General features: G+C 50.1%; 1 protein-coding gene across 4 annotated transcripts; it reads left to right on the forward strand.

Annotated features, from left to right (window-relative positions):
• PTGS1 (prostaglandin-endoperoxide synthase 1) lies at positions 1–26,809 on the forward strand. Of its 4 annotated transcripts, XM_001926129.7 has the most exons (11): positions 2–77; positions 170–259; positions 6,935–7,051; positions 7,449–7,589; positions 8,214–8,357; positions 11,862–12,043; positions 12,155–12,238; positions 14,733–14,979; positions 18,505–18,791; positions 24,149–24,296; positions 25,715–26,809. In XM_001926129.7, the coding sequence occupies exons 1-11, from the start codon at positions 71–73 to the stop codon at positions 26,068–26,070; spliced, it is 1,803 nt and encodes a 600-aa protein (XP_001926164.2). In that variant the 5' UTR covers positions 2–70; the 3' UTR covers positions 26,071–26,809. The 4 variants fall into 4 exon arrangements, with proteins under 4 accessions (XP_084851078.1, XP_001926164.2, XP_084851089.1 ...); XM_084994952.1 differs by having other exon boundaries at positions 1–259; XM_084994963.1 differs by lacking the exons at positions 2–77; positions 170–259; positions 6,935–7,051; ... (2 more) ...; positions 11,862–12,043; positions 12,155–12,238 and adding an exon at positions 12,299–12,526.
• The last annotated feature ends 506 nt before the right edge of the window (positions 26,810–27,315 follow it).

Genomic DNA, 27,315 nt, shown 5'->3' on the forward strand with positions numbered 1-27,315 from the left:
GGGGCAGAGTTAGAAACTCACCCAGGGAGCTGGCAGTCTGTATCCCGCACCCCATCAGCCGCCCTGCACCATGAGCCGTAAGTCTGGCCCGGGTGCCCCCAGAATCCCCTTTGCCTCCCGGTGGAGCCTTGAATGCCAGGCTCAGCCCTTCATTTCTCTCCCTCTGCAGTGCGGAGTCTCTCGCTGTGGTTCCCGCTGCTTCTGCTGCTGCTGCCGCCACCCCCGGCCCTGCCCGAGGACCCCCGGGCGCCTGCACCGGGTAGGCAGCCCTTTCCTACCCCGGAGGAGCCCTGAGTCCTGCGTCCCTTGCCTGGCCCCTCACCCAGGGTTCCCTCTCCCTCCGGCGGGCCCAGCTTCCCCTTTCTGTTCGCGGTGTCTGGGAGCGGGGAGAGGGCTGAGTGTGTAGGTGAGACCCGGGCTCTCGGCAGACCCTTGGTGCGTGCGTGTGTGTGTGTGTGTGTGTGTGTGTGTGTGTGTGTGTGTCCTTGTCCAGGACGCCGCAGGCTTCTTTTTTTTTGGGGGGGGAGGGCAGACTGGGATTTTTTGCTGGCTTTGGGAAAAGGGACAGCCCCTCTCCAGCCGCCTCACTGTTCTGGGCCCCCAGCTGTCCAAGCCAACTCTGGCCCCAACAGTCTCGCTGTTTCCCCCTTCCGGCCCCTTGTGGAGGAAGCAGCAGGCGCCCAGGGGAAGGCGGCTGGCGAGGTCTCTTTGTCCAGCCTCTAACTTTCTGGGACCCTTCCAAATTCCCAGGCTCTCCCATGGTGAGGACCCTGGGTACACCCATCATTCCAGGAAGAGGGATGGTTTGCTTCCCCTGAGGTTTAAGTCCTCACCTGTGAGGTCTCCACTGGCCAGATGTGTTAACTGAGGCTCACCTAAGAGCTGTACCCTCTCAAGCTTGCACAGAACGTGGTGGGCTCAGGGTTGCGCTTGGCTCTGTCTGATTCTAGGCACTTTGCAGGGTCTTTCCCACAGAGGGTGCTCCCTGCCCTCTTCTTCCTCAACCAATGGACCCTGGTTGCGTCACCCCAGAAATGATGGGGAAAGTCAGATCGTGTAAAATTCCACCACCCCTGCCCCCTACCACACATGTACCAGGTTCCAGGTGAAGGAATGCAGCTCCTCCCTCGACCACCCCCTCCCCCAGGTTATTGCTTGTGTGTGTGTGTGTGTACAAGGTCTGGACAGAGCTTCCTTCACCACTAGCTGTGTGAGCCATCCCTCTCCGGGTCTCCGTTTCCTGTCTGCAAAATGGGGACAAGAGACAGTAGGAGGGGGTGGGGAGCTGAGCTTTTGCTTGCAATGCTCAGAGGAGAGAGAGAGCGTTATCTACATGCACTGGGAAGGGGACCAGGTTTGCTGGAGGAGGGGGTTCGAGAAGCTGGCATTTGGGGAAGCCAAGGGGCAGAGGGAGGGTGCTCTAGGCAAGAGTTTGGGTATGAACAAAGATCTGGTTTGTGGGAAGAAGAGGAGGAAGTCTTATATGGCCAGCAGTTTATAGTTAACAAAACCCGGCTGTGAGCATCTATGTTGTTGGTGCTCATAAGAGTCCTCCTAGGGAGATGTTAGTCCCATTCTACAGATGGGAACGCCGAGGCCCAGACGGGTGAGCCCATTTATCTGAGACCCTGGTAGGAGAGCCAGGGCTGAGCGGGCTGCCCCAGGGACCCCTTTTGTTAGCCCCTGGGTCAGCCCGGCACTTCCTCCCATGCTCTACTCAGTTCCATCCAGGCCCCCAGGGTACCTCAGGGCTCACCAGTGCCTGGAGAGCTATGGTCTCTGCCATTTTGCCTTTAGCTTTTCCTTATCTTTATATTGTATGTGTTTAAAAAGTATCACTTTTTTTTTTTAAACTCCACAAACAATCCCTGGGGATTGTTAGTCTTTGACTGGAGCCTGGAGACACAGAGTTGGAAGGATCTCGCAGTCTGATAGAGAAGACAGAAATGCCAACATGTTGTCATCCAAGGGAGTCAAGCCCATAACTGAGGGAAGCATGGGGGGTGGGGATGGGGAGTGCGGGGCTCAGGGGACAGTTACCTCTCAAGTGTGAGGAATTGAGGGGGGCTTCTTGGAGGTGGTGACATTTGACCTGGCCCCTGAAGGAGGTGGTGAGTGTGGGGGGGATACTGTGGGTTTTACCTTGAAACTCTGTAAAGGATCTTTTAGGCAGAAGCAAGGGCACTAGCTAAAGCCTAAGATTCTGAGCTGTGGAAGCAGACAGGAGCCCAGGGAGCAGTGGGGCAAGAGGCAGGTGCTGGTCGGTAGGGCCTTTGAATGCAGATTGAGGAGAGGGACTTGAGCCTGGGACTTGGAGTATAATTGGGAGCAGAGGAGTGAGATGGGGTGGATGACTTGGAGGTGAGACTGGAGTCAGGGAGACCATTGAGGCTGTTGCAAGGGTCAAGGAAAGACCAGAGGACAAGCTGGGTGTGGGAGCAGAAAGTTTGGGCCGCCTTTCCATTTCCAAGTTTATGGGTGAACTGAGGTCCAAGATGCCTGGACAGCTAGGGGAGGCATCAGCCCTGGGAAGCCTAAGCCTGTGTTTTGTTCCCAGGGCTGCAGTAGAGGCCAAGCCCGCATTAGATTTGGGGCGCAGGCTCACCTGGGGGCAGATTGCTTCCGCTTTTCCTGTGATGGCGGAGTCTGCGATGGAGTCTGGCTTAGAGGATAAAGCTGTGTCAGGGGATCTCTAATGCTCAAGTTCATCCCTTCCAGCTCCTGAAGTTGGCTTTGTGCTCTCTCCTTGGCTAGGATGGGGCATGACCTAGCAGCCAGAGCTTCATGCCAGGTGGAGGGCCTGAGGCCAGCTAACCAAGGCAGGTGGGGCAGGAGGCCAGCCTATGCCAAGGTCTCCTATCTGCAGCACCAGCTGGGTCTGCGGGCTGGGAGGGGGCTTCCTCTCCAGCTGGGCTCTTCTAGCTGTTGGGTTTGGTGCAGTGGGGCCTGGCCAATGGCTGCTGCCCTAGCTGGGTGTAGGGGCTGGGGCCTGGGTCTGGCTGGCCAGGGCCCTTTTTTTCTCTCTTTGGCTGCCAAACCCCTGAAGTTTCTCTAAATATTATACTTAGGGAGTTTCAGTCCAGCCTCTTTAATGGGCCCTCTTGATGCCTGTTGGCTCTGTCTCTCAGAGGACTTGGTTTTCCCTCACTGTGCCTGGAGCCCTGACTCCTGGGCGGGGGGACATTTCCTTGCCAGGTCCTCGGAAAGTTCTGGAGCCAGGCAGTCCTGGACAGTCCTCGTCTGTGGGAATGTGTGCAGAGTGGGCATGCTGATCAAGCCACCTCTAGGGTAGCTTGAAGACTCAGTGAGAACAAGCCGCTAGGTTCTCTGCTGATGGGGCAGGGTGATCGTATTGATGTGAATAATGGAGATAGTTGGTAATGGACCGGCTCTCCCCAGAGTCGAGAAGAAGGGGAGGCAGAGAGCAAGGTTTCCTTAGAGCCTGTCCATTCCATCCCTTTCCTGGAAACCACTGCAAAGTAAGGCTCAGAGGGAGAAAGGTACTTGCCCAAGGACACACAGCCAATAGAGAGCAGGTGTTCTGATACATCCATACCCAGCACCTGCTTGATGCCTGGCCCTGTGCTGGGAGTGGGAGCTCAAGGCTTGTCAGACTCTGTGCCTGCACCTTCCCAGTTGTCTTTCCTAATGGTTTATGGGGACAGGAAAGCATGCGGAATTTAAGTTAGACTGAAGGAAGGTCTTCCTTTGTGAATAATTCCCAGAGCTCTGGTTGTGGCAGGGGGTGATGCTCCCTCTGGGGTCCTGGCTTCATTCAGTCAGGATTTTCAGGTCTGCCTTGAAGGAAGGGTGACAAGCCTCCCTCACCTGGGGTCCTCCCCAGCCTAGGGAGCAGAGTGACTCTGCCTTGTCATCCTTTCCCCAAATCCAGGTGCCTACAGGAGGAGGAAGGGAGGGGAAGAGAAGGGAGTTCAAGTCTGGGTTCGGCAATTTTGAAGTGGTTGGGGGGGCTTGGGTGAGTTCCCCTGTAGGGAGTGGGGCTCGGGGGGGGGGGCTCACCCACTCCCTCGGGATGCTGAGTATATAAAGGTGAGGTGGATACCCAAGGTTGGAGCGGTCGGTGAGCGCCCTGATTATGACAGTTCAGCGGTGGTGGGGCTCAGCTGGTGGGGGTGGGCGTGGGGTGGGGAGCAGCACCCAGTCTCCTCTCGACTACCCTGACATGCTGGGGCTGCCAGCAGCAGCTGAGGTCCTTGCTGGGGCGAACTTTTTTTGCTCTGGGCAGCTGGTGTTTATGCAAAGATCATGGGGGAGGAGGAGTCTGGGAGGGAGGGAACCCCCCTACGCCCAGGCGCCCAGACTGGCATCTGGGGCGGGAGGCTGTGCTGCCTGCTGCGCACGACAGGAAGCCCTCAGGCCAGACTTCAGAGCCAGCAGCTGAGGGCTGGAGATGAGAGTCTCCTTGGCCAAGGTTGGGGTGGCCGGTCTCCTCGATTCATTGTACATCCCACAAACATTTGTTCAGCTCTGGCCACCACATCTGGATCCCCTGGGCGGCTAGAACCAGGCCCTGGGTTGAACCCCAGCTGTGTGCAAGGCTGCCACGAAGGAGGAGACAGTCAGGGAAAAAGCCCTTTCTCTTGGAGGCTTGGGGTGGAGGCGAAGGGTGGCCGGGGCTACAGAGAGCAGAGGAGTGTGGACCGTTAGGGGAAGTTTTCAGGTGGAGGTGGAGGGTCAGGTGGACTTGGAGGGCATTGTCCAGGGAGGAGCCGCAGCCTGGGGAAAGGACGGAGCCAAGCTTTGGGCTTTGGGGCTATGGGATGGGCTGCCACAGAACAAGCTATAAGGAGCTCTTGCATTTCTTTTGGGATCCCTGCTGTGGGAGGGATGGAGAAACAGTCCAGGAAAGCGCTGGGTCTCAGCCCCTGTGCCCACCGAGTAGTGGGACTGATCTGTCGGTGACCGGGGACTTAATGTGCCAGGGTGGGGAACAGGGCAGTGTGGGACCGCAGGAGCTCCTGGGCAGAAAACTGCAGTGCCCGCTCAGGAGGGATCACTGAGGAGAATTCCAGACCCCTGACCCAGCCCCCAGGGCTGGTCCTCCGAGTTTCTGGGCCTATGGCTGTGGGAGGGGGAGGCGGGTCCTGCCAGGCCCCTGCCCTGGTCCGCCTGTGTTGGTCTGATAAGGCCTTTTTGTCCAGACTTCTTCTGGCTGGTTCCTCCCTTTTACACCCTTTAGGGGCCACAGAGATGCTATTGTGAGGCCCTGGGGAGTTGCCAGGGCTTAAGCAAAACTATTTGCATGTGGAGTTCCCCTTGTGGCACAGTGGAAATGAATCCAACTAGGAACCATGAGGTTGCAGGTTCGATCCCTGGCCTTGCTCAGTGGGTTACAGATCTGGCATTGCTGTGAGCTGTGGTGTAGGTCACAGACATGGCTTTGGAGTTGCTGTGGCTGTGGCACAGGCTGGCAGCTGTAGCTCCGATTTGACCCCTAGCCTGGGAACCTCCATATTCCCAATGGTGCGGCCCTAAAAGGACAAAAAGATAAAATAACAACAACAACAAAAAAAAACCCAAAATTATTTGCATGATTCTTATAATCTTCTTCAAGTTGACTCAGGCGCACATGTATGTGTATTGGTGGTACTGGGAGTCCTCTTTGAGGTGGGGGCCAGGAGGACCCTGCTGTCCAGGCCCCATGCTGCGAGGTGAGGAGACCTACACCCACAGGGGGGTGTCCTCTGATCACGGCATCCTGGGGTGACTTCCTGGGCTCCTAGCACCCTTGGCTGCCCTCTTGAATCCCTATAATCAGTTGCAAAGAATCAGAGTAACGTTGGCTCTGAGCCCAGATAAGGAAGTGTGTTTGCAGAAGGGATCTGGTATTTCCTTTGCAAGGCTGGGGAAGGAGCAGCTGCCAGAAGCCAGGCGTCCGGGGTCTGCAGCAGGCCTGGCTCTGTTCCATTATCTTGGCCAAGTTGCCACCCCTCCCTGAGACTCAAATGAGCTCTGAGTGAATGAGCTCCAGGGAGTCTCTGACCTTGCTGGTGGAGAATCACTGAATCAGGGCAGATTCAAGCATGGGATCTGTGGTGGGGAGATCTGGGTTAGACACCAGGAGGGACTTCCTGGTGGGGGTTTCTCCAGACGGAGGCAGGGTTGGTGCCAGAGCTCCACTCAGCCTCTCAGGAGAGTTTTCTGGCCACATCTCTCCTGTTTCCATGGTCCCTGACCTCCCTCATGATCCAAAAGCTGACTCTGCTCTGATGGAGACCATGGGTGGGTCTATCAGCAACAAGACCTTGGACGCCCCTCAAACCCATGCTTTGTCCAAGGGTTCTGGGAAACCTCTGCCCTTGGCCTTCCCTGCTGAGGGGTGGAAAAGAAGGGACAAGCCATTGGTCTGGGTGACGCATCTGGGTTTCCCCTCGCCTGGTCTCAGTTTCCCCATTTGCCTATAAGTGGGCATTGTGATACCTGTTCTTCCTTCCCTTCTGCAAAAATAGAGGATGGTGGGCAACTTTAGCTTCCTAGTGTCTAGGTGCCCAGAGGCTAGGGATTTGTCTGAGAACCCTTATCCTTGTCCCTTTTCTGAACACTACAAACCCTGCCCTTGGTGCTGGCTTGGGCTCTGACTTCGCAGAAAGTGGATGCTCTAGAAGCCTGTGGCTGCAGTGTCTTATCAGCTTTCTCCTAGCCTTTGATGTCACAGCCTGGGGCCTCTTCTCTTGTCCCATTTCAGTGGCAGCAGGGAGGGAGGGGGGACTTCCCCTGGTGGCCTGATGTGGGCGAGACTGGAAACAGAAGGGCCAGGGGCCTTCTGGTCATAGCTGTGGGGACAGAGAGGACCCCTAGGGGCTGCACGGAAGTGCAGTAAGTTAGGACAGAGTTGTGACTGGAGTCCCTGCCTCTGGCCCCAACAAGAGCTCACCCTGGAGTGGTCTCTGATCTCTCTGTTTCTCTCCTACAGTGAACCCCTGTTGTTACTATCCGTGCCAGCACCAGGGTATCTGTGTCCGCTTTGGCCTTGACCGCTACCAGTGTGACTGCACCCGCACGGGCTACTCTGGCCCCAACTGCACCATCCGTGAGCTGGGCCTCCAGTCCCCACTCCTTCTCCCCTGGGCTCATCCCCCAAGACACCTACTTCCTACCCTTCTCTCTGGCTGGGACCCCTCTTCCCTTTCTTTGCCTGCCTTTGACCTCTGACACGACCCCTGACCTGGCTCCAGCACAAGCCGTCACTCCTGGCCAGCTCAGTCCATGTGCCTCTGGGCTCTGTGGTGAGTCTTCACCACCCAGGCCTGACCTCAGGGACCTCGTTCTCTGGTCCTGGCCCCTGTCCTCACGTCTGGTTCTGGCTCTGTCATGTGTCATCACTCCCAAGGTTCTGTCCTGACCTGTCCCGGTCCCCATCTTCCACCCTGGCTGTTCCTTGGTCCTGCCAAGGGGGCCCAACTGAGCGGCTCCCACTGCCCCTGCAGCTGAGCTGTGGACCTGGCTCCGGACTTCTTTGCGGCCCAGCCCCTCTTTCTTCCACTTCCTGCTGACGCATGGGCGCTGGTTCTGGGAGTTTGTCAATGCCACCTTCATCCGCGACATGCTCATGCGCCTGGTACTCACAGGTGGGTGGTGGGCAGGACCCCCTAATCCAGGGGAGCAAGAAATCCTGCCAGTTCTGGGAATCCTTGGCATCTGATAAGGGCAGAGGTGGTGGTGGGTGGACTCTAGGATGCCATATTTAGAAAGCTCAACTCGGAGTTCCCATTGTGGTGAAGCAGAAACAAATCCGACTAGTAACCATGAGGTTGCTGGTTCGATCCCTGGCCTTGCTCAGAGGGTTAAAGATCCGGCATTGCTGTGAGCTTTGGTGTAGTTTGCAGATGCGGCTTGGATCCTGCATTGCTGGGGCGTAGGCTAGAAGCTGTAGCTCTGATTTGACCCCTAGCCTGGGAACCTCCATATACTTTGGGTGTGGCCCTAAAAAAAAAAAAAAAGCATAAATAAATAAATAATTAAATAACTCAACTCAACAGGTTCGATCCCCGGCCCTGTGGGTTAAGGATCTGGCAGCTATGCATACATTGCAGCTGTGGCTTGGATTCCACTCCCAGCCCTGGGAATTTCCATACACTGTGGGTGCAGCCATAAAAAATGAAAAGATAAAAATTTCAATCCAAGAAGAGGTGGGGAAGGGGGTGTAACTGGGGGCAAGAACCCCCTGGTCACAATTATTTTCTCCTGTGCAGTGCGTTCCAACCTTATCCCCAGCCCCCCCACCTACAACACGGCACACGACTACATCAGCTGGGAGTCCTTCTCCAATGTGAGCTACTACACGCGAATTCTGCCCTCTGTGCCCCAAGACTGCCCCACGCCCATGGGGACCAAAGGTAATGGTGATGGGATGAGGGGGTTGGGCCCAGGGATCACAGGAAATGCTTGGTTCTTCTCTTTGCGAAAATGCAGGCAGAAGAGCTATTACTGATCCATCTTACAGATGGGTAGACCAAGGCAAGATGTATGCATATCCAGAACCAGGGATGAGGATAGAAAGAGGTTGTGGACGGTCTCGCCTGGGGTCAGTGACAGCGTCAGACTAGTGCTTCCACATTTCCAAGGTGCTTCTTTGCCTGAAGCTTGTCTACTGAATGGCTGGAATCCTGCTGGCATGGGGGTGACTTGAAGTGGAGAAAGGAAATAATAGTGTGCTATTTATTGGGTGCAAACTCTGAGTTTGGTTCTTTTTGTGTGTGTGTGCCTTTTAGGGCCACACCAGAGGCAAATGGAAGTTCCCAGGCTAGGTGTCAAATCAGAGCTGCAGCTGTTGGCCTACACCATAGCCGCAGCAATGCAGGATCTGAACCGTGTCTGAAACCTACACCACAGCTCACAGCAACACTGGATCCCCGACCGACTGAGTGAGACCAGGGATTGAACTTGCATCCTCATGGATACTAGTCAGAATCGTTTCTGCTGCACCACAACGGGAACTCCTGTATTTGGTTCTTTACTGATGTAAACAGTCTTATGTGCTTCATCAGCACAGTTTACATACAGGCAGATTTTTTCTTTAGTTTCCCAAGACCCCTCTTGGTTTCGTTGGCAGGGGTCTTCCTCCCAAGGCTTTCTTCCCAATACACTGTTGATTGTCCCCAAAACTGGTGGTTTACTCAATGTAGATACATCACTTCAGCTTCAAGTACCCTGGGGTACAAAAGCAGTATTGGTCCACCACTGCTGTCACTTCAGTTCCCACCACATGGTGGCGCTATTGAGCACAGGTCCTGTGCACCCTAGTGGCTGTGTGCTTTTGCAGGTTCAGAACCTTACAAGCGCAACAGTGTCCTTAGATGGGCTGCAAGGGCACTACTTTGATGGCTTGCATGTTTGATGACTCACACATGTAGCTACCATTCCTAAAGCATGACCATTCTGCCAGGATAGCTGGGTCTCACAGAGGCTCTGGACTCGGCCAACACTTTGTTGGAAGGAGTCCTCGCTCCGTCTCAATCTGAGTGACGATCCAAGTTATGGGGTGCAGACCACTCCCGCCAGCTTCCCTTTTGGTAAGTTCCTATTGGGGTGTTTGATGACCTTTTCTGCTACAGGAAACCAGTCAGCCGTTTCAATCCGAAGAGCTAGCTATTGACACTGAGCCTCATTGGATCAAGTCATCTGACATTAAGTTAATGAAGGAAGGCCTCTCAGTGCTTATTTTCATAAGGACAGACACTTGCTTCAAGATGACTTGTTTTTACCCCAGGCATAGAAAAAAAGGCATCATTTAAAATAGGTTGGTGAGGGAGTTCCTGTTGTGGCGCTACAGAAACGAATCCAACTAGTATTCACAAGGACGTGGGTTCAATCCCTGGCCTCTCTCAGTGGGTCGGGGATCTGGCATTGCTGTGGTTGTGGTGTAGGCTGGAAGCTGTAGCTCCGATTCAACCCCTAGCCTGGGAACTCCCATATGCTGTGTGTGCAGCCCTAAAAAGAAAAAAAAGTAGGTTGGCAAAGTTAGACAGAGAAAGACAAATATCATATGCTATCACTTAAATGTGGAATCTAATACAAATGATACAAAAGAACTTATTTATAAAACAGAAACAAACGCACAGATTTTAGGGTTACCATAGGTGAAACCATCGCGGGGGAGGGAAAATTCGGAGGGTGGAAATAACATAAACACATTACTGTATAAAACAGGTGATTAACAAGAACCTACTGTATAACACAGGAAAATCTACTCAATAGTTTGTAATAACCCATATGGGAAGAAAGAATGGATATATGTATATGTGTGACTGATTCACTTTGCTGTACACCTGAACAAATGCAACATTGTAAGTCAACTATACTCTAATAAAATTAAATAAAAAAAAATAGGTTGGCAAACTCCAGCCCACAGGTCAATCCAGCCCACCCCCTGTTTTGCATATAAAGCTTCACTGGAACACAGTCACATTCATTAAGTATCACCCGTGGCTGCTTTCCTGCTGCATCAGCAAAGCTGAGTAGCTGTGACAGAGATCCTATGTTGGCAATGTCTAAATATTGACTATCTGGACTTTTACAGAAAAAGTTCATTGACCTTTGGTTTAAAAGATTCCAACTCACCAATTCTCTGTCATGCTTACATTATCTCACGCACTCCCAAATCCATTGCATAAAATAGGTACCACTTGCCTTGCTTTATAGATAAAGAAATTAAGGCTCAGAAAGATACCTACACCTCAGCTCACAGCGACACCAGATCCCCCACTGAACAAGGCCAGGGATTGAACTCACATTCTTGTGGATGCTAGTAGGATTTGTTTCTGCGCACCCTTGCCAACCTATTTTAAATGATGCCTTTTTTCTATGCCTGGGGTAAAGACAAGTTATTTTATTTATTTTTTTTTGTCTTTTGTCTTTTTAGGGCCAAACCTGCAGCATATGGAGATTCTTAGGCTAGGGGTCTAATCAGAGCTGTAACTGCCGGCCTACACCACAGCCACAGCAATGCAGGATCTGAGCTGCATCTGTGACCTGCACCACAGTTCGAAGCAACGCTGGATCCTTAACCCACTGAGCGAGGCCAGGGCTTGAACCCTCAGCCCCATGGTGCCTAGTTGGATTTGTTTCCACTATGCCACAATGGGAACTCCAAAGACAAGTCATCTTGAAGCAGGTGTCTGTCATTATGAAAATAAGCACTTGAGAGGCCTTCCTTCATTAGCTCAATGTCACATGACTTGATACCCAATAGACTAACTCTTTGGATTGAAAATGTCTGGCTGGTTTCCTGTAGCAGGAAAGGTCATGTTCACACAATTAGGAGATGACAACCCATTTCAAACACAGGCTACCTTGCTCCAGGGTCAGGGAGTTCAAGTCCTGTTATTTGTTGGTTCTTTTCTTTCCTTTTCTTTCTTCCTTTCTTTCTTCCTTCCTTCCTTCCTTCCTTCCTTCCTTCCTTCCTTCCTTCCTTTCTTTCCTTCCTTCCTTCCTTCTTTCCTTCTTTCCTTCTCTCTTTCTCTCTTTCCGTTAACTTGTACAAAGTAGCAGACATAAGTGAAAGGAGCATGAGAGGAAACATACATGAGAGAAAAGTGTATTCATCTCTGGTTCAAGATTTGTCCAAAACTTTCCAGTGTTATTTCATCTATCCCCTCTCACCTTATTTTCCATGGAATTTTAAAAGCAAATTCTGAATATCATGCCATGTCAGCCATTCATACTTCCAAGGTCTTTCAGTAGAGAAGGTGCCAGGGGCCATCTGGGGGGAGGGAGGTGGTCCCAAAGAGGCCACCTTGGACTTCCTGCATGGACCAGTTTGGTCTGGCAGCCCAGAAGGCCCTGGGGCAGGAAGATCCAGACAGGAGATAGCTGCTGCTCTTTCTCACCTCCCCCACCAGGGAAGAAGCAGTTGCCAGATGCTGAACTCCTGAGCCGTCGCTTCCTACTCCGGAGGAAGTTCATACCTGACCCCCAGGGCGCCAACCTCATGTTTGCCTTCTTTGCCCAACACTTCACCCACCAGTTCTTCAAGACTTCTGGCAAGATGGGTCCTGGCTTCACCAAGGCGTTGGGCCACGGGGTGAGTACCTAGCAGGGGCTCAAGACTTCTCTGGGTTGCACTTGGCCCATGAGGGTTGTGGCCAGTGGGGCAGGACGCGGGGATCTGAGCAGACCCTCTCTCTGTCTTCAGGTAGACCTCGGCCACATTTATGGAGACAATCTGGAACGTCAGTATCACCTACGGCTCTTTAAGGATGGGAAACTCAAGTACCAGGTAGCACCAGGCCTGGGGATTGGGTGTTGGTAAGGGCCTTCCATGGTCTTCTCTTGGCAGAGGCTGTTGGTGGGGGGCCTCGGTGGTGTCCTGAGATGGCCAGCCGCAGGAGCTGGAGGAGTGTGGGAAGAGGAGGGACCATAAACCCTGTGAGAAGGTATCAGGCAAGAGAAGCAGACGAGGAGCAGAGTCATGTTCTCCTGGGAAGAGGATTTCGGGCTCAGTAGATGGACATTTCCAGCCTGCAGTTATTCATTTAATGATTCCACTACCATGTGCCCAGCACAGGTGAGCAGTGGCCATGATTGTTATGGGCCCTGCCCTCCAGTTACCCAGGGACCACGGATGTAAACACTAGGATGCTAGTTCCATGAGGACTTTTTGTGTGAACTTGCACTGTCCAGTAGTGCTAGAGCCATAGAGAAAATTATGCTATGCCCTCAAATCCACTCCATAAAATAGGTGTCATTTGCCCTATTTTATAGATATGAGCCATGGAGGTAATTAAAATTTTTCTGTGGCCACCTTAAAAAAGATAAAATTGATTTTAACGTTTTTTATTTAACCCAGTAGGTCCAGAATATTATTTTACCATGTAGTCCACACAAAAATTATTAATAAACTATCTGTTTTTGTGCTAACTCTTCAAAATCTGATCTGTAACTCATCACACTTACAGCACATCTCAATTTGGGTGCCCAACTTTCAGTGGAGATGCCTGATCTGTATTTAGAATTCATAAAATTTACAGTGGAAAAGTAGATCCACCTGCCCAAGATGTTCTAAGCTTAAAGACTTTCCAATAGCTGAGGCATCTGTTTTAAAAATTAAATCTAAAGGAAATAAAATTAAAAATCCAGTTCTTCATTCATATTTGTAGTGTTCCGTAGCTGCTTGTGGCTAGTGGCTGTCATATTGGACCACGCAGTCTCAACAGACAAAAACCAAGATAGGAAGTTCACTGCTGGAGTTCCTGTGGTGGTTCAGTGGTAACAAACCCAACTAGTATCCAGGAGGACCCAGGTTCAATCCCTGGCTCTGCTCAGTGGGTTAAGGATCCAGTGTGGCCATGAGCTGCAGTGTAGGTTGCAGCCGTGAACTGTGGTGTAGGTTGCAGATGTAGCTCGGATCTGGCGTTGCTGTGGCTTTGGGAGTGGCTAGCAGCTGCAGCTCCGATTTGACCTCTAGCCTGGGAACTTCCATATGTCACAGGTGTGGCCCTAAAAAAAAGAAGAAATTTACTGCTGAATTTTTTGGGCTAAGAATAGTATTTGGCCTATGATAGGTCCTCATGTATATTTGGGGACTGAATGAAGAAACTGCCATATGATTAATTATACTTGCAACAGCTGCCACCAGGGAGAAACCATGAGAGTGTTCAGAGGATGGGGAAGGAAGGCTTCTTTAGGAAGTATGAATAAACTGAGTTGTGTGAAGGATGAGAAAGAGTTCAGGAGGCCAAGAAGGGGACAGGGCTGTCCAGCTTGGCAGGACAGGGGAGAGGGGAAGCTGCTTGGGTGATTTTGAAGGAGTGAAATGAGGAGAGTGTTGCTGGACACCCGAGTGATTCCTGATGCGTATGGATCGTGTTAAGGACCTCTGATCCTCTGATTTTTTTTTTCCTTTTTTTCTCTTTTGTCATTTTAGGACCACACCCGTGGCATGTGGAGGTTCCAGGCTAGTGGTCAAATCAGAGCTGTGGCCCACTGGCCTACACCACAGCCACAGCAATGCAGGATCAGAGCCGTGTCTGTGACCTACACCACAGCTCATGACAATGCCAGATCCTTAACCCAGTGATCAAGGCCAGGGATTGAACCCATGTCCTCATGGATACTAGCCGGGTTCGTTAACCACTGCGCCACGTCAGGAGCTCCAGGACCTCTGATTTCTGCCAGGAGCAGAGAGAAGACTTGGAAGGGTTTTAAGCTGGGGTGGGATGCTGGATTGCGGTGTTTTCTTTTTTTTTTTTTTTGTCTTTTTGCCATTTCTAGGCTCCCGCAGTATATGGATGTTCCCAGGCTAGGGGTCGAATCGGAGCTGTAGCTGCTGGTCTAGGCAAGAGCCACAGCAAAGCGGGATCTGAGCCGCCTTTGCAACCTACCCTGCAGCTCATGGCAACGCCAGATCCTTAACCCACTGAGCGAGGCCAGGGATGGAATCCACAACCTCATGGTTCCTAGTCGGATTCGTTAACCACTGCGCCACGACGGAAACTCCTGGATTGGGGTATTTTAAAGGGTTGCTCTGGCCGCAGAGCTGAGAATAGACTGTCTGGGTTAAGGAGCCGCTTACTAGGGGAGTCAGGATGGAAGATGAAGGTGGCTTGGAAGAGGGTGGTGGCAGTGGGGAGAGAGAAAGGGCCTCACTTTAAGGAAGCTTTGGGACATGGTTAGGGAGTCAGGGCAGCTCGAAGGACAAGTGGGAGGGTGTCAGTTGTGCAGGTGCAGGCGCCCTGCCCCCTCCCAGGTTCCTAGATGGCCCTGTCCCACAGGTGCTGAATGGAGAGATGTATCCGCCGTCGGTGGAAGAGGCACCGGTGCTGATGCATTATCCTCGGGGCGTCCCACCTCGGAGCCAGATGGCCATGGGCCAGGAGGTGTTTGGGCTGCTTCCTGGGCTCATGCTCTATGCCACCCTCTGGCTGCGCGAGCACAACCGTGTGTGTGACCTGCTGAAGGCTGAGCACCCCACCTGGGACGACGAGCAGCTCTTCCAGACGGCCCGCCTCATCCTCATCGGTGAGGACTATGAACTGGCCACATCTTAGGAGGCCACACGGGGTGTCCTCCTAGGGTGGGGGATTGGGTGTGGGAGTTGTGGTGGGGGCAGGGTGTGAGGAGAGAGAGTAGGATCCTGGCTCTTCTGCTTCCCAGCTTTAAGAATGAGAGCAGAAGACCAAAAAAAAAAAAAAAAAAAATTAAATTACACAAAAAAAGAAAGGAGTTGCCATCGTGGCACAGTGGAAACAAATCTGACTAGGAACCATGAGGTTGTGGGTTCAATCCTTGGGCTCGCTCCGTGGGTTAAGGATTCCGCGTTGCCAGTGACCTACTGCGGTGTAGGTCGCAGATGTGGCTCGGATCTGGCATTGCTGTGGCTCTGGCGTAGGCTGGCAGCTACAGCTCCGATTAAACCCCTAACCTGGGAACCTCCATATGCTGCAGGTGTGGCCCTCAAAAAGACCAAAAAAAAAAAAAAAAGAGAGAGAGAGAGAGAGCAGAGCCTTCCCCTATGTGAGCCTCACTTTCCAGATCTATACGTTGGGAATAATGATGGTTGTAAGGATTTGTCGAGATGATGGATGGGAAAGTGCTGAGCACATATAGGCCTTCAGAAAGTGGAGAGCTGTGATAGTTGATTATTCGCTGGGTGACTGGAAGCAAATCTGATTAGCCACCCCGAATCTCAGTTTCCCCATTGTATCACACCCAGGAGCGCTCAGTGACATCCTCAGCAAGTACAGGTCAAACCCCAGCTTGCCCAGCCTTCAGGAATCCTTATGTTTCTCACCCTGCATGCATCTGCCTTCCTGAAGGTTGGTAGCTTCTGGGTGACTCAGGGACAAGATATTTTTGTGTCCCCTACGGGGGCGAATCTGCAGCTTAAAATGTCAGATGGTTTCCTGCCTGGGAGCTTGGCCCCTGACACCCTGTCCAGATGATACTCACTCTGAGTCACCAGTGAGCCCCCCTGCCCCCGCCTCTGGGCATCCCTGGGCATGGCTGTTCCCAATTATAGTGCCCCATTCCCTGGAGCCTAGAAGAGCCATGCGGCAGAGATAGGAACATCCTAAGGAGTGAGAAGGGGCTGGTTCTGAAGACCCAGTATGGCAGAGAATTTGATCAGAGAGGGCAAGTCTGTGTCTGCAGGCTGCCCAGCATGCTGACTAGTAATGAAGCTGTGACCAAAGGCAGGACTTTTAGGACCCTGCACCTCTAGTGCTTCACTTAACCCCCCACGAGAGCCTTATGACCCACATCTGGTTATCCTTGCTGTGGAAATTAGGATGCAGAGAAGAATTCTCCAAGGCCGTTCAGTGGAGGGAGATTTGGAGCAGGTCTGACTGCCACTAAAGTTGACGTTGTGTCCACCGCGTCATGAGGGGAGTGCCTTCCTGAGTGGGCAGGGGCTTCAAGGCTTAGTCTAATCCTCTGTGACGTTCGAGTAGGCGGAGGGGGTGGGATTCTCCTCTCACACCTACACGTAGTGTTCCCACTTCTACACATGCTGACCTTCTCTCTTATGCCAGGCTCCATGCCAAGAGTTCAGATGCATTGTCCACGCCTCCCAACGACCCTGTGACTATTGTTATACTGACCTTAATATATCTTACTTTATTTTTAGCCTTTTTAGGGCCACACCTGCGGCCTATGGAGGTTCCCAAGCGAGGGGTGGAATCGCAGCTATAGCCGCGGGCCTACCCCACAGCCACATTACTGCTGAGCCATGACAGGAACTCCTATACCAATGTTAGTATCATACACATTTTATAGACAAGTGGCATGAGGTACAGAAATAGTAACACAGCCCAAGCTCAGGTGGCTAGAATGGTGAAGCCATACACTTTCCTCCTTGGTGCTGTGGGTTAAGAATCCGATGATAGTGGCTTGGGTTGCAATGGAGCCGCGGGTTCCATCCCCGGCTGGGTGCAGTGGGTTAAAGGATCCGGCGATGCTGAAGCTGCAACTCAGATGATGCAGTACCTGGCCCCAGGAACTTCCATATACCATGGGTGTGGCCATCAAAAAAATGAGAAATGCTGAAGCCAGGAGTTAGACCCAGGTCTGCTGATTGCAGTTCCAGTGGCTCCAGGTCAGTGTGCTAAACACCAATTTGTCTAGTGGCTCACTGGCCAAAGTATGGGTTTCTTCTGATACCCAGTTGACCGATTTTCATTTTATCTTGGAATGTTCAGTTTATTTCTTCCCTGGCTTTTTGCTTTGTAGCTGCCCGAGGGGGCAGAGGAAAAAAAATCTATTTCTAAGAATTTGATACATAGGAAGATATGAGGATTATATTTGGGACTGGATTCACTTTTGTCTTCAGTGTCCCTCGTTTGCTGCTGCAGTTTTTATTTTTTATTTTTATTTATTTATTTTTTTATCTTTCAAAAATTGTATTTGTTATGGTTGATTTACAGTATTCTGTCAATTTCTGCTGTACAGCAAAGTGACCTAGTTATACATATTTACACATTCTTTTTCTCATGTTATCCTCCATCATGCTCCATCATGAGTGACTAGATATAGTTCCTGGCGCTATACAGCAGGATCTCACTGCTTATCCACTCCAAATGCAATAGTTTGCATCTACTAACCCCAAACTCCCCATCCATCCCTCTCTCTCCCCCTCCCCCCTGGCAACCACAAGTCTGTCCTCCATGTCCATGAGTTTATATCTTTTCTGTAGATGGGTTCATTTGTGCCATATATTAGATTCCAGATATAAGTGATATCATGTGGTATTTGTCTTTTATCTTAACTTTTTTTGTGTGTCTTTTTTGTTGTTTTTTCTAGGTTCCCAGGCTAGGGGTGTAATCAGAACTATAGCCACTGGCCTACGCCACAGCTACAGCAACTCGGGATCCGAACCGCATCTTTGGCCTACACCACAGCTCATGGCAATGCCGGATCCTTAACCCACTGAGTGAGGCCAGGGATCGAACCTGCAACCTCATCGTTCCTAGTTGGATGCATTAACCATTGAGCCACGACGGGAACTCTTTATCTTATTATTATTATTTTTAAAAATTTTTTGGCTGCTCTGTGGCATATGAAGTTCCCGGGCCAGGGATCAGATCTGAGCTGCAGTTGTGGCTTATGCTGGACCCTTTAACCCACTGTGCTGGTCTGGGCATGGAATCTGTGTTCTAGTGCTGCAGAGACATCACCTATCCTATTGAGTCACAGCAGGAACTCCTCTGTCTGCCCGTCTTTTGTGGCCTCTGCAGCCTCTTTTAATGGCCTGTGCGAAGGGGGTCACCCAGGGGTCACTAAACCCATCTTTGGATCCTTCCTTTGCATATCCTGCTCAGCATGGAATGCAGGGCAGCAGGAGACTCTTGTCTTGGACATCCATCCAGCCTGAGACAGAAAGTTCTAGTTTCACTTCCTGTGATAAAATGAAAGTGGCCAAATACAGTGAAATAACCATTACAACCATAAAGAAGCCAAAGCCAGCCCTTTCCACAAATGGGCTCCCTCCCCGAACCCAGTGGCTGAATCACCGCGCTCTGCTGACTGCTTCCCCATCCTCTGTCCCAGGGGAGACCATCAAGATCGTGATTGAGGAGTACGTGCAGCAGCTGAGCGGCTACTTCCTGCAGCTCAAGTTTGACCCGGAGCTGCTGTTCGGCGTCCAGTTCCAGTACCGCAACCGCATCGCCGTGGAGTTCAACCAGCTGTACCACTGGCACCCGCTCATGCCCAACTCCTTCAGGGTGGGCCCCCAGGACTACAGCTACGAGCAGTTCCTCTTCAACACCTCCATGCTGATGGACTATGGGGTCGAGGCCCTGGTGGACGCCTTCTCGCGCCAGATCGCGGGCCGGGTGAGTCTCAGAGGAGCGTGGGGAGGGCAGCTGGGCTCTGGGATCCGAATCCCAGTTTCTGTGAAAGGGGGGAGAGGGTCACCCCTCCAGGGTGGTGGTGATCCTTCCTTCCTTGCTTCTCTTGTTCTTCCGTTTATTCAGCAGTAGCAGGTGTTACGGCAGGTGCCGGGCATGTAGTGGAGGACATGGTCACGTGGTCCTTGGGTCCTTGTATTTTTGACTGTTCACTGTAGAAAGGAACAGTGGTCCTGTGACAGCTCACGTTGTTCGGGCACTTGCTATGCGTGAGGCTCTGTGCTGGGGCTTTTCTGATGTTATCAGATTTGTAAGAGCAGGTCCAGAACCACAATACAGAGAGCCCACAGTGCTCTGGGGAGCCAGAGAGGGGCTTCTGGTGGAGAGCTGAGGCCTGTGGATGAGGAAATGATGTTGAATCTGGGAGCCGAAGGCTGGACAGGGATCTCCCAGCGCGAGTGGTGGCGTTCATGGCAAGGGACAGTAGTGTTCCAGGTGGAGGGGACACCGTGGCAAGGGCCCAGGGGCCAGAGGGCATGGCAGTCTGAGGACCAGGAAGACATTTGGGGTGTGGCCATCTATGTGAAAGCTCCTGCACATAGTAGGTCTTTATTAAGTTATAAGGCTCTCTTATGGGCTGAATCACCCCCTGACGCAAGTTCCCATGTCAAAAGTCCTATCCTCCAGATCCTCAGCATGTGACTGTATTTGGAGACAGGGTCTTTACAGTTAATTAAGGTTGATGGGTCATTGGGTGGGCCCTACTGTGACAGGTGTCCTTATAAGAAGAGGAGATGAGGTTATGGACGTGCAGAGGGAAGACATAGGGAGAAGGCAGCCTGTCGACAAGCCAGGGAGAGAGGCCTACGAAGGAACCCCTCACTGCTGACACCTTGGTCTTGGACTTCAAGCCCCCAGATCTGTGAGGCAATGTATTTCTATCGTTTAAGGCACCCAGCATCATACGTCCTTTTCCCTTGGGATTTCTGACTTAACTCCCTCCTAAATATGCCCTTCCTCATGTTTGGAAGTTTCCATCTCCTTCATCCCAGCTCCCCTCATCCCCTGCCTCTCTCTAATCCTCCTCCCTAAGCCCTGTGGGGAAGTTGTGGCACCACATGAATTTAGGTTTCCTCTTGGTCACTTGACTGCAGTTAGCATATGTTGACACAAATGCGGGGCTGCTGTCTGGTTCATGGCCTCCATTCTGTGTGGTGACACAACATATGAACAGAGACACTAGCCTTCGTGTGGGGCTGTATGGTTTCCGAAGAATTTTTTTTTCTTTTCTTTCTTTTTTCTTCTTCTTCTTCTTCTTTTTGTCTTTTTAGGGCCGTTCCTGCCGCATATGGAAGTTCCCAGGCTAGGAAACTGAAGCTGCAGCTGCTGGCCTACGCCACAGCCATAGCAACATCAGATCCGAGCCGTGCCTGTGACCTACACCACAGCTCATGGCAACACTGGATCCTTAACCTACTCGGTGAGGCCAGGGATGGAACCTGAATCCTCATGGATACTAGTCAGATTTGTTTCCACTCAGCCACGATAGGAACTCCCTCCAAAGAATTTTCAAGTGATAGCCATGGTGACATGTGGGAAAAACCCTGGTGTTTTCTGGTAGTGGGTGGAAGGAGCGAGTTTGATGCTCAGGATATCCATGAGTGTGAGAAGTGGTAAAACAGGGCTTTCCCTGATTATCACCTTGAGAGGTCGCATCTGGGGGTCACCACATGACCAGCACTGTGCCAACTGCTTTGCATTCTTTATCGTGATCATTTCACCACAGCCGTATCAGCTGTCTGCTTCTGCCTTCCTCATTTTTGCATATGATGAAACAGACACTTAGCTTCAGTTGATTTGCCTATGGTCACTATATTTGTTTTCTAGGGCTGCAGAAGGACCACAAAGTAGCAGGCTTTAAGCAGTAGAAATTCATTCTTTCACAGCTGTGGAGACTAGAAGTCCATAATGAAATTGTCAATAGGGCCATGTTCTTGCTAAGCCTCCAGGGGAGAGTCTGTCACTGCCTTTCCCTCAGTTTCTGGTGGTTGACAATCTTTGGGGCTACTTGGCCTGTAGAAGCATCACTTGCACATGGTGTTCACCCTATGTGTTTCCTCTATTTTTTTTTTTTTTTGCTTTATAAGAGCTGCAGCTGTGGCATATGGAAATTTCCAGGCTAGTGGTCAAATTGGAGCTACAGCTGCCAGCCTATGCCACAGCCACAGGAACATGGGATCTGAGCCATATCTGGGATCTACACCACAGCTCATGGCAACACCAGATCCATAACCCACTGAGGGAGGCCAGGGATTGAACCCGAATCCTCATGGATACTAGTTGAGTTTGTAACCCCCTGAGCCACAATGGGAACTCCTGTGTTTCCTCTTTTTTATTAGGACACCAGTCATTGAATTTGGGCACACCCTAATGGAGTATGATCTTAATTACATTCATTTCCAAATAAGGTCCTGTTCGCAGGTGCGGGGGTTTAGGTCTTCAACTTATCTTGACACATGCAAGTTAACCCACAACAGCCCCACAGCTTGTAAATGGTTCCGCGGAGATTGGCACCAGCCTTTGCAGGCTTTGCCCCAAGGTGTATGATTTCACCCAACTATACTTTTCCTCTTTTTCACTCAATTGTCCTTCTTTTACCCAAACAGAACTCTTTTTTTTTTTTTTTTGGCTTTATAAATGCTTTTTATTTTTATTTTTTTAAATTACTCAATGAATTTTATTATATTTATAGTTGTACAACAGTCATCACAACCCAGTTTTATAGCATTTCCATCCCAAACCCCAGGCACATCCCTCCAGTCCCCAACATGTCTCATTTGGAAACCATTAGTTTTTCTTTTTTTTTTTTTTTTTTTTTTTTTTTTTTTTTTTTATCATTAACAGCTGACTTCTTTTTTATTCTTTTTTTTTTTTATATATATATATGCATATTTTATTCTTTTTTTTTTTTTTTTTTTTTTTTTTTTTTTTTTTTAATTTTATTTTCCCACTGTACAGCAAGGGGGTCAGGTTATCCTTACATGTATACGTTACAATTACAGTTTTTCCCCCACCATTTCTTCTGTTGCAACATGAGTATCTAGACATAGTTCTCAATGCTATTCAGCGGGATCTCCTTGTAAATCTATTCTAAGTTGTGTCTGATAAGCCCAAGCTCCCGATCCCTCCCACTCCCTCCCCCTCCCATCAGGCAACCACAAGTCTCTTCTCCAAGTCCATGATTGATTTTCTTTTCTGAGGAGATGTTCATTTGTGCTGGATATTAGATTCCAGTTATAAGTGATGTCATATGGTATTTGTCTTTGTCTTTCTGGCTCATTTCACTCAGGATGAGATTCTCTAGTTCCATCCATGTTGCTGCAAATGGCATTATGTCATCCTTTTTTATGGCTGAGTAGTATTCCATCGTGTATATATACCACATCTTCCGAATCCAATCCTCTGTCGATGGACATTTGGATTGTTTCCATGTCCTGGCTATTGTGAATAGTGCTGCAATGAACATGCGGGTGCATGTGTCTCTTTTAAGTAGAGCTTTGTCCGGATAGATGCCCAAGAGTGGGATTGCGGGGTCATATGGAAGTTCTATGTATAGATTTGGAAACCATTAGTTTTTCAAAGTCTGTGAGTCACTATCTGCTCTGCAAAGAAGTTCATTATGGCCTTTTTTTAGATTCCACATGTAAGTGAGAGCATATGATGTTGGTGTCTCACTGTCTGGCTAACTTCACTTAGCATGATAATTTCTAGGTCTATCCATGTTGCTGCAAATGCTGTTATTTCTCTCCTTTTAATGTCTGAGTAATATTCCATTGTGTATATGTACCACATCTTCTCTATTCACTCCTATGCCGGTGGATATATAGGTTGTTTCCATGTCTTGACTATTGTATATATGTGCTGCAATGAACATTGGAGTACATGTGTCTTTTCGAGTCATGGTTTTCTCTGGATAGATGCCCAGGAGTGGGATTGCTGGATCAAATGATAATTCTATTTTTATTTTTTTGAGGAGTCTCCATACTGTTTTCCACAGTGGTTGCACTGATTTACATTCCTACCAACAGTGTAATAGGGTTCCCTTTTCTCCACACCCTCTCCAGCATTTATTGTTTGTAGACTTTTTGATGATGGCCATTCTGGCTGGTGTGAGGTAGTACCTCATAGCTGTTTTGATTTGTATTTTTCTAATAATGAGTGATGTTGAACATCTTTTCATGTATTTTTTGGCCATCAGAACTCTTTCTTTAGCATTATCAATTCACCCTAAGCAATAGAGCTTTCTTTTAGACAAATGCTCCTTAATAGTTATGAATCAGATTTTTTTCTTCTGGAGGCTTCATCTCACCAGCTTACCTGTGCTTTGAACCCTATTTCACCCCCTTTATGGGATATATTTTACCACCATTTGGTCTTGGAGTAAAACTCCAAGTTGAGTTAAACTAAATTTATTTATACATTATAGTTTTCCTGGCAAGATTTTAACTCCATCCCTGCTAGTATATGATAGTTCCTCTCCCAGGAAGCTGGGAAGAGGGAAGGAGAAACAGATGTAGTCCCCTGCAAAGGTGGCTTTATCTGCTTTGACTTGATACTCTGTTTCTCTTTCCTAGTGTTGGCCCTTTACCAGGGGTTCCATTTTTAACTGAACTACATGCTCAGAAAGTTATGTGTAATCTCAGTACAGAGAATGGAAAGCAACAGAAATAGGTTCCTTTAAGGGATGAAACGTCTTTGTTCTATGATAAGAACTGATTTGGAGGGTGACTGAAACATGTCAGTTCTGCCAGGTATAATTTAAAAAACATCTCAGGAAAGCCATCACATTTGGATCCCTCGAGCTAATATTCGTACATCCGTTTCCAGCACTTGAAAGCTCAGAAACCTTTCTGCCTTTTATTTCTGGATCTGAAATGCCAGCCCTCTGCTTGAGCTCTTGACTGTGGCCATCCATATTGGCCATCTCTTTTGTAGAGACCTAGTTGCCGAACCTAATAGTTCCAGAGTCTTCCTCGACAGGATGTTGGTGGGGCCAGGGGGTGGGGTTCTCCCCTAATTCAAAGGGCTGGGGAACCGTGTGTCTGGTGAGTCATGGGAGAAGTCCTCCTGGCTCACTCCACACTCTAATGATGAGGAAGCTGAGACTCAGGGGAGGTGGTGTCTGAGAAAGCCTGGCACTGCAAAACTGGGGCCAGGTTCTTAGTGTGTTGGCTGCTAGGCTGAGCCATACTTTCTGCTCAGGAAAGACTCTTGACCTGAAGTTCTTCTTCAGGATGATGTGGCCTGGTTCTCAGACCACAGTGGTGTTTCTCTCTTGGCAGATCGGTGGGGGTAGGAACATGGACCACCACGTCTTGCATGTGGCCGTGGGGCTCATCAAGGACTCGCGAGAGCTGCGCCTACAGCCCTTCAATGAGTACCGCAAGCGGTTTGGCCTGAAGCCCTACACCTCCTTCCAGGAGCTCACAGGTGAGCAGCTGTTTCCTGGCCTCAGTTCCTGCCCTCAAGGGACTTTGTGCGAAAGTGAAAGAGACATCGAGGAAACAATATGGCAAGCTGGTGGCTGGCGCATGAGGAGTGAGGGAGCACGGTGCCAGGGGTGGTGAGGGATGGCAAAGCCCTCCCCTTGGAGAGAGAGGGGTGACTTCTCAGCTGGGTTGGAAGGATAAAGAGAGATTTTCCAGGTGAAGAATAGAGGGAAGAACCTTCTAGGTGGAGGAATAGAAAGTACAAAGGCACAGGAGTCAAAAAGAATGAGCCTATACAGGGGAATAGCCATCAGTGTGGCTGGAGCAAGAGGCTTCTGTGCAGGAAGAAGGTGGAGGCTAGTGAGAGGAGACTGGCTCACATTGTGTGGAGTCTTGGGTTCCATGCTGTGATTTGGGGTTTTATCCTGTCTAGTGGTTCCTAAATCCCATTTATAGACCAGCTACCTAAGAATAACCTAGGAAACTAATTAAAAATATCAAATCCTGGAGAGTTTCCTGGTAGTCTAGTGGTTAGGTTTTAGTACTTTCACTACTTCAACCAGGTTCAGTCCTTGATCTGGGAGCTGAGATCCCACATCAAGCCCTTGCATGCCATGGCAAAAACAAAAACAAAAACACCAAATCCTAGATATCTCTCTGAGATTCTGATTCAGTAGGTCAAGTGATACCCAAGACTCTCTATGTGTATGTATATGTGTGTGCATATATATGTATATGCATGTATGTGAACATGTATGTATATATATAACAAATATATATTTATGTATATGTAGATATATATTTGTTGTTGTTCAGGATCCCAAGTTGCTGGGCAGCCAACTTTGGGAACCTTTGTCACAGACAAGAGGGAGCCACTGAAAGATTCCGACCAGGCTGTGACATGACCCTGTCTGTGTACTAGTGTCCTAGGGAGGGTGGATTTGAAGAAATGGGGAAGCTTGATGTGTCTCCCACAACAGTCCAGAGGGACAGAAAGAACCATGTCCTTAAATATTTGTGCGAGCTTGGACCAGGGCCATGCCATCTCTGAGCTCCAGCAGAATGCAGGGTCTTAGACTAGGATAAGGCCTTGAAACCTGCCTGGGAAGGACCCAAGATGGGTAGCATCTCCTTGTTGTAACAATCAGGTAATTAGGGCACAGGGAAGTGGAGCGAGTTGCTCAAGGTCATAAGCTGTTTGGTGGCAGATCCAGGCCCTCGACTCTGTCTGCAGTTTGAGTTCCTTCCCTAGATGCAGCCCTGGAGCAGAGCCAGATTTTAGAGCATGTGCTTATTTGCTCCAGTCGCTCCTCTGAAGTCCTTTAGCCTCTCTAGAAAAAGGTGGTTCTAGAATGCTCCTCCTGAGATTAACTTGGTGGGTGGCATCACGATTGTGACTCTACCTTCTTCCCCTTGTAGGAGAGAAGGAGATGGCAGCTGAGTTGGAGGAGCTGTATGGAGACATCGATGCCTTGGAGTTCTACCCAGGGCTGCTTCTCGAGAAGTGCCTCCCAAACTCCATCTTTGGGGAGAGTATGATAGAAATTGGGGCCCCTTTTTCCCTTAAGGGCCTCTTAGGGAATCCCATCTGTTCCCCTCAGTACTGGAAGGCGAGCACGTTTGGTGGCGAGATGGGCTTCAACCTTGTCAAGACGGCCACGCTGAGGAAGCTGGTTTGCCTCAACACCAAGACTTGTCCCTACGTTGCCTTCCGAGTGCCAGACCTGCGCCAGGAGGATGGGCCTGGTGTGGAGCGGCCGTCCACAGAGCTCTGAGGGAGTATGGCAGCAGCATTCTGGATAGGAGGGCTCCATGATCGTCTTTCCAGAATGCTGAGGCCGGGGTCGATAGTCTTAACTGGGTTTCCGGTTTGGCATCGAGAGTGTCAGAGTGGACACTTAGAACTCTGGGTCTCTTATCCGTGATCTGGAACATGGTGGTCTTGCTTGGTGTTCAAGAAATGCTGAATTCTTGGTTAGCCATCCAGAATGAACACTGGGCTCCTGGTTGACCACCTAGAGTGTCAGGTTGTAGACTGATCTGGAACATAGGCATTCTAAAATATTGGATTCCTGATGAAACAATCTAGAATGTTTGGGGGCTCGTAGCTTGCATTCTAGAATTTCTGGGTGGCCTTCCAGAGCACTGACTTTCTGATTGGTGATTCAGAATGTTGTGTTCCTGGTTGCTGATCCAGAACAGTGGCTGGTGTACTGGATTGATCCTGATCCGAATGTCTGGAGTGTTGATCCATTTTCCTGTTCAGTGAGACATCCGCAGAGCAGGAGAATCTGATGTCTAATGAGAATGCATTGCCTGAATCTGTGCCTGCATGGAGGCGGCAAGGGAGCAGTTGTCTTTTGGAACCCCAACCAAGACCCTGGTCTGAGGATGTGGAGGGAACAGGTGGCTTTTTCCGGGCCATTGGTTGGAAGCCACCAGAGCTCTGTCCCCATCCAGGGCTCAATTCATGGCAGCTGTTTTTCATGAAGCTAATAAAATTCTTTTTCCAAATTGCCTGCAATGTATCTCTTTTGATCCCATCCCCAGAAGTGGAGGTAATGCGGAAGTGACCTTTCTCCTAGCCACAGACTGGATGCGCCAGAGGTTTGCAGCCTGAGACTTTCCACTGGGATTTCTGGAGCCTGTCATCATCTAGATCTTTCACCCCTGATGTTTCCATCCCACCCCACCCCTGTGGCATTAGGCATTGCCTTTTCCAGGCTGCTCTCCTAAAATACACAGCTTCCTTAGCTCTGGGAAATGCAGCATTCAGTTCCCACCATCTGATTAAAACAAGTTCCTCCCTTACTAAGTATGCCAGAGATGAAGGGCATTTGGGGAGGAGAGCATTGACTGTGTGCCCATCCTATACATTTAATTCTCATTTCTTTTCCGTGTGCAGTGGGTGGGATCATCCCCGTTTCAAAACCGAAGAAACCCAGACTCAGGGTGGTTGAGTCACTACAGATGCCTGGCACTCTGATTGAGTCTAGAGCAGGCTCTTTTCCCTGTCTGGC

Source organism: Sus scrofa, chromosome 1, assembly GCF_054392235.1.
Source record: "Sus scrofa isolate SSC_HxYL_T2T_F1_AM1 chromosome 1, Sscrofa_HxYL_maternal_Yorkshire_Landrace_v2.0, whole genome shotgun sequence".
Classification (NCBI taxonomy): Eukaryota; Metazoa; Chordata; class Mammalia; order Artiodactyla; family Suidae; genus Sus; species Sus scrofa.

Excerpts from the sequence above, each read along its gene's own strand:
- PTGS1 (XM_084994952.1), top strand. The coding sequence starts at position 133 with ATGCCAGGCTCAGCCCTTCATTTCTCTCCCTCTGCAGTGCGGAGTCTC. Across the intron at positions 12,239-14,732 it reads ATGGGAAACTCAAGTACCAG|GTGCTGAATGGAGAGATGTA; the intron begins GTAGCACCAGGC and ends CCTGTCCCACAG. Across the intron at positions 24,297-25,714 it reads CTCCTTCCAGGAGCTCACAG|GAGAGAAGGAGATGGCAGCT; the intron begins GTGAGCAGCTGT and ends TTCCCCTTGTAG.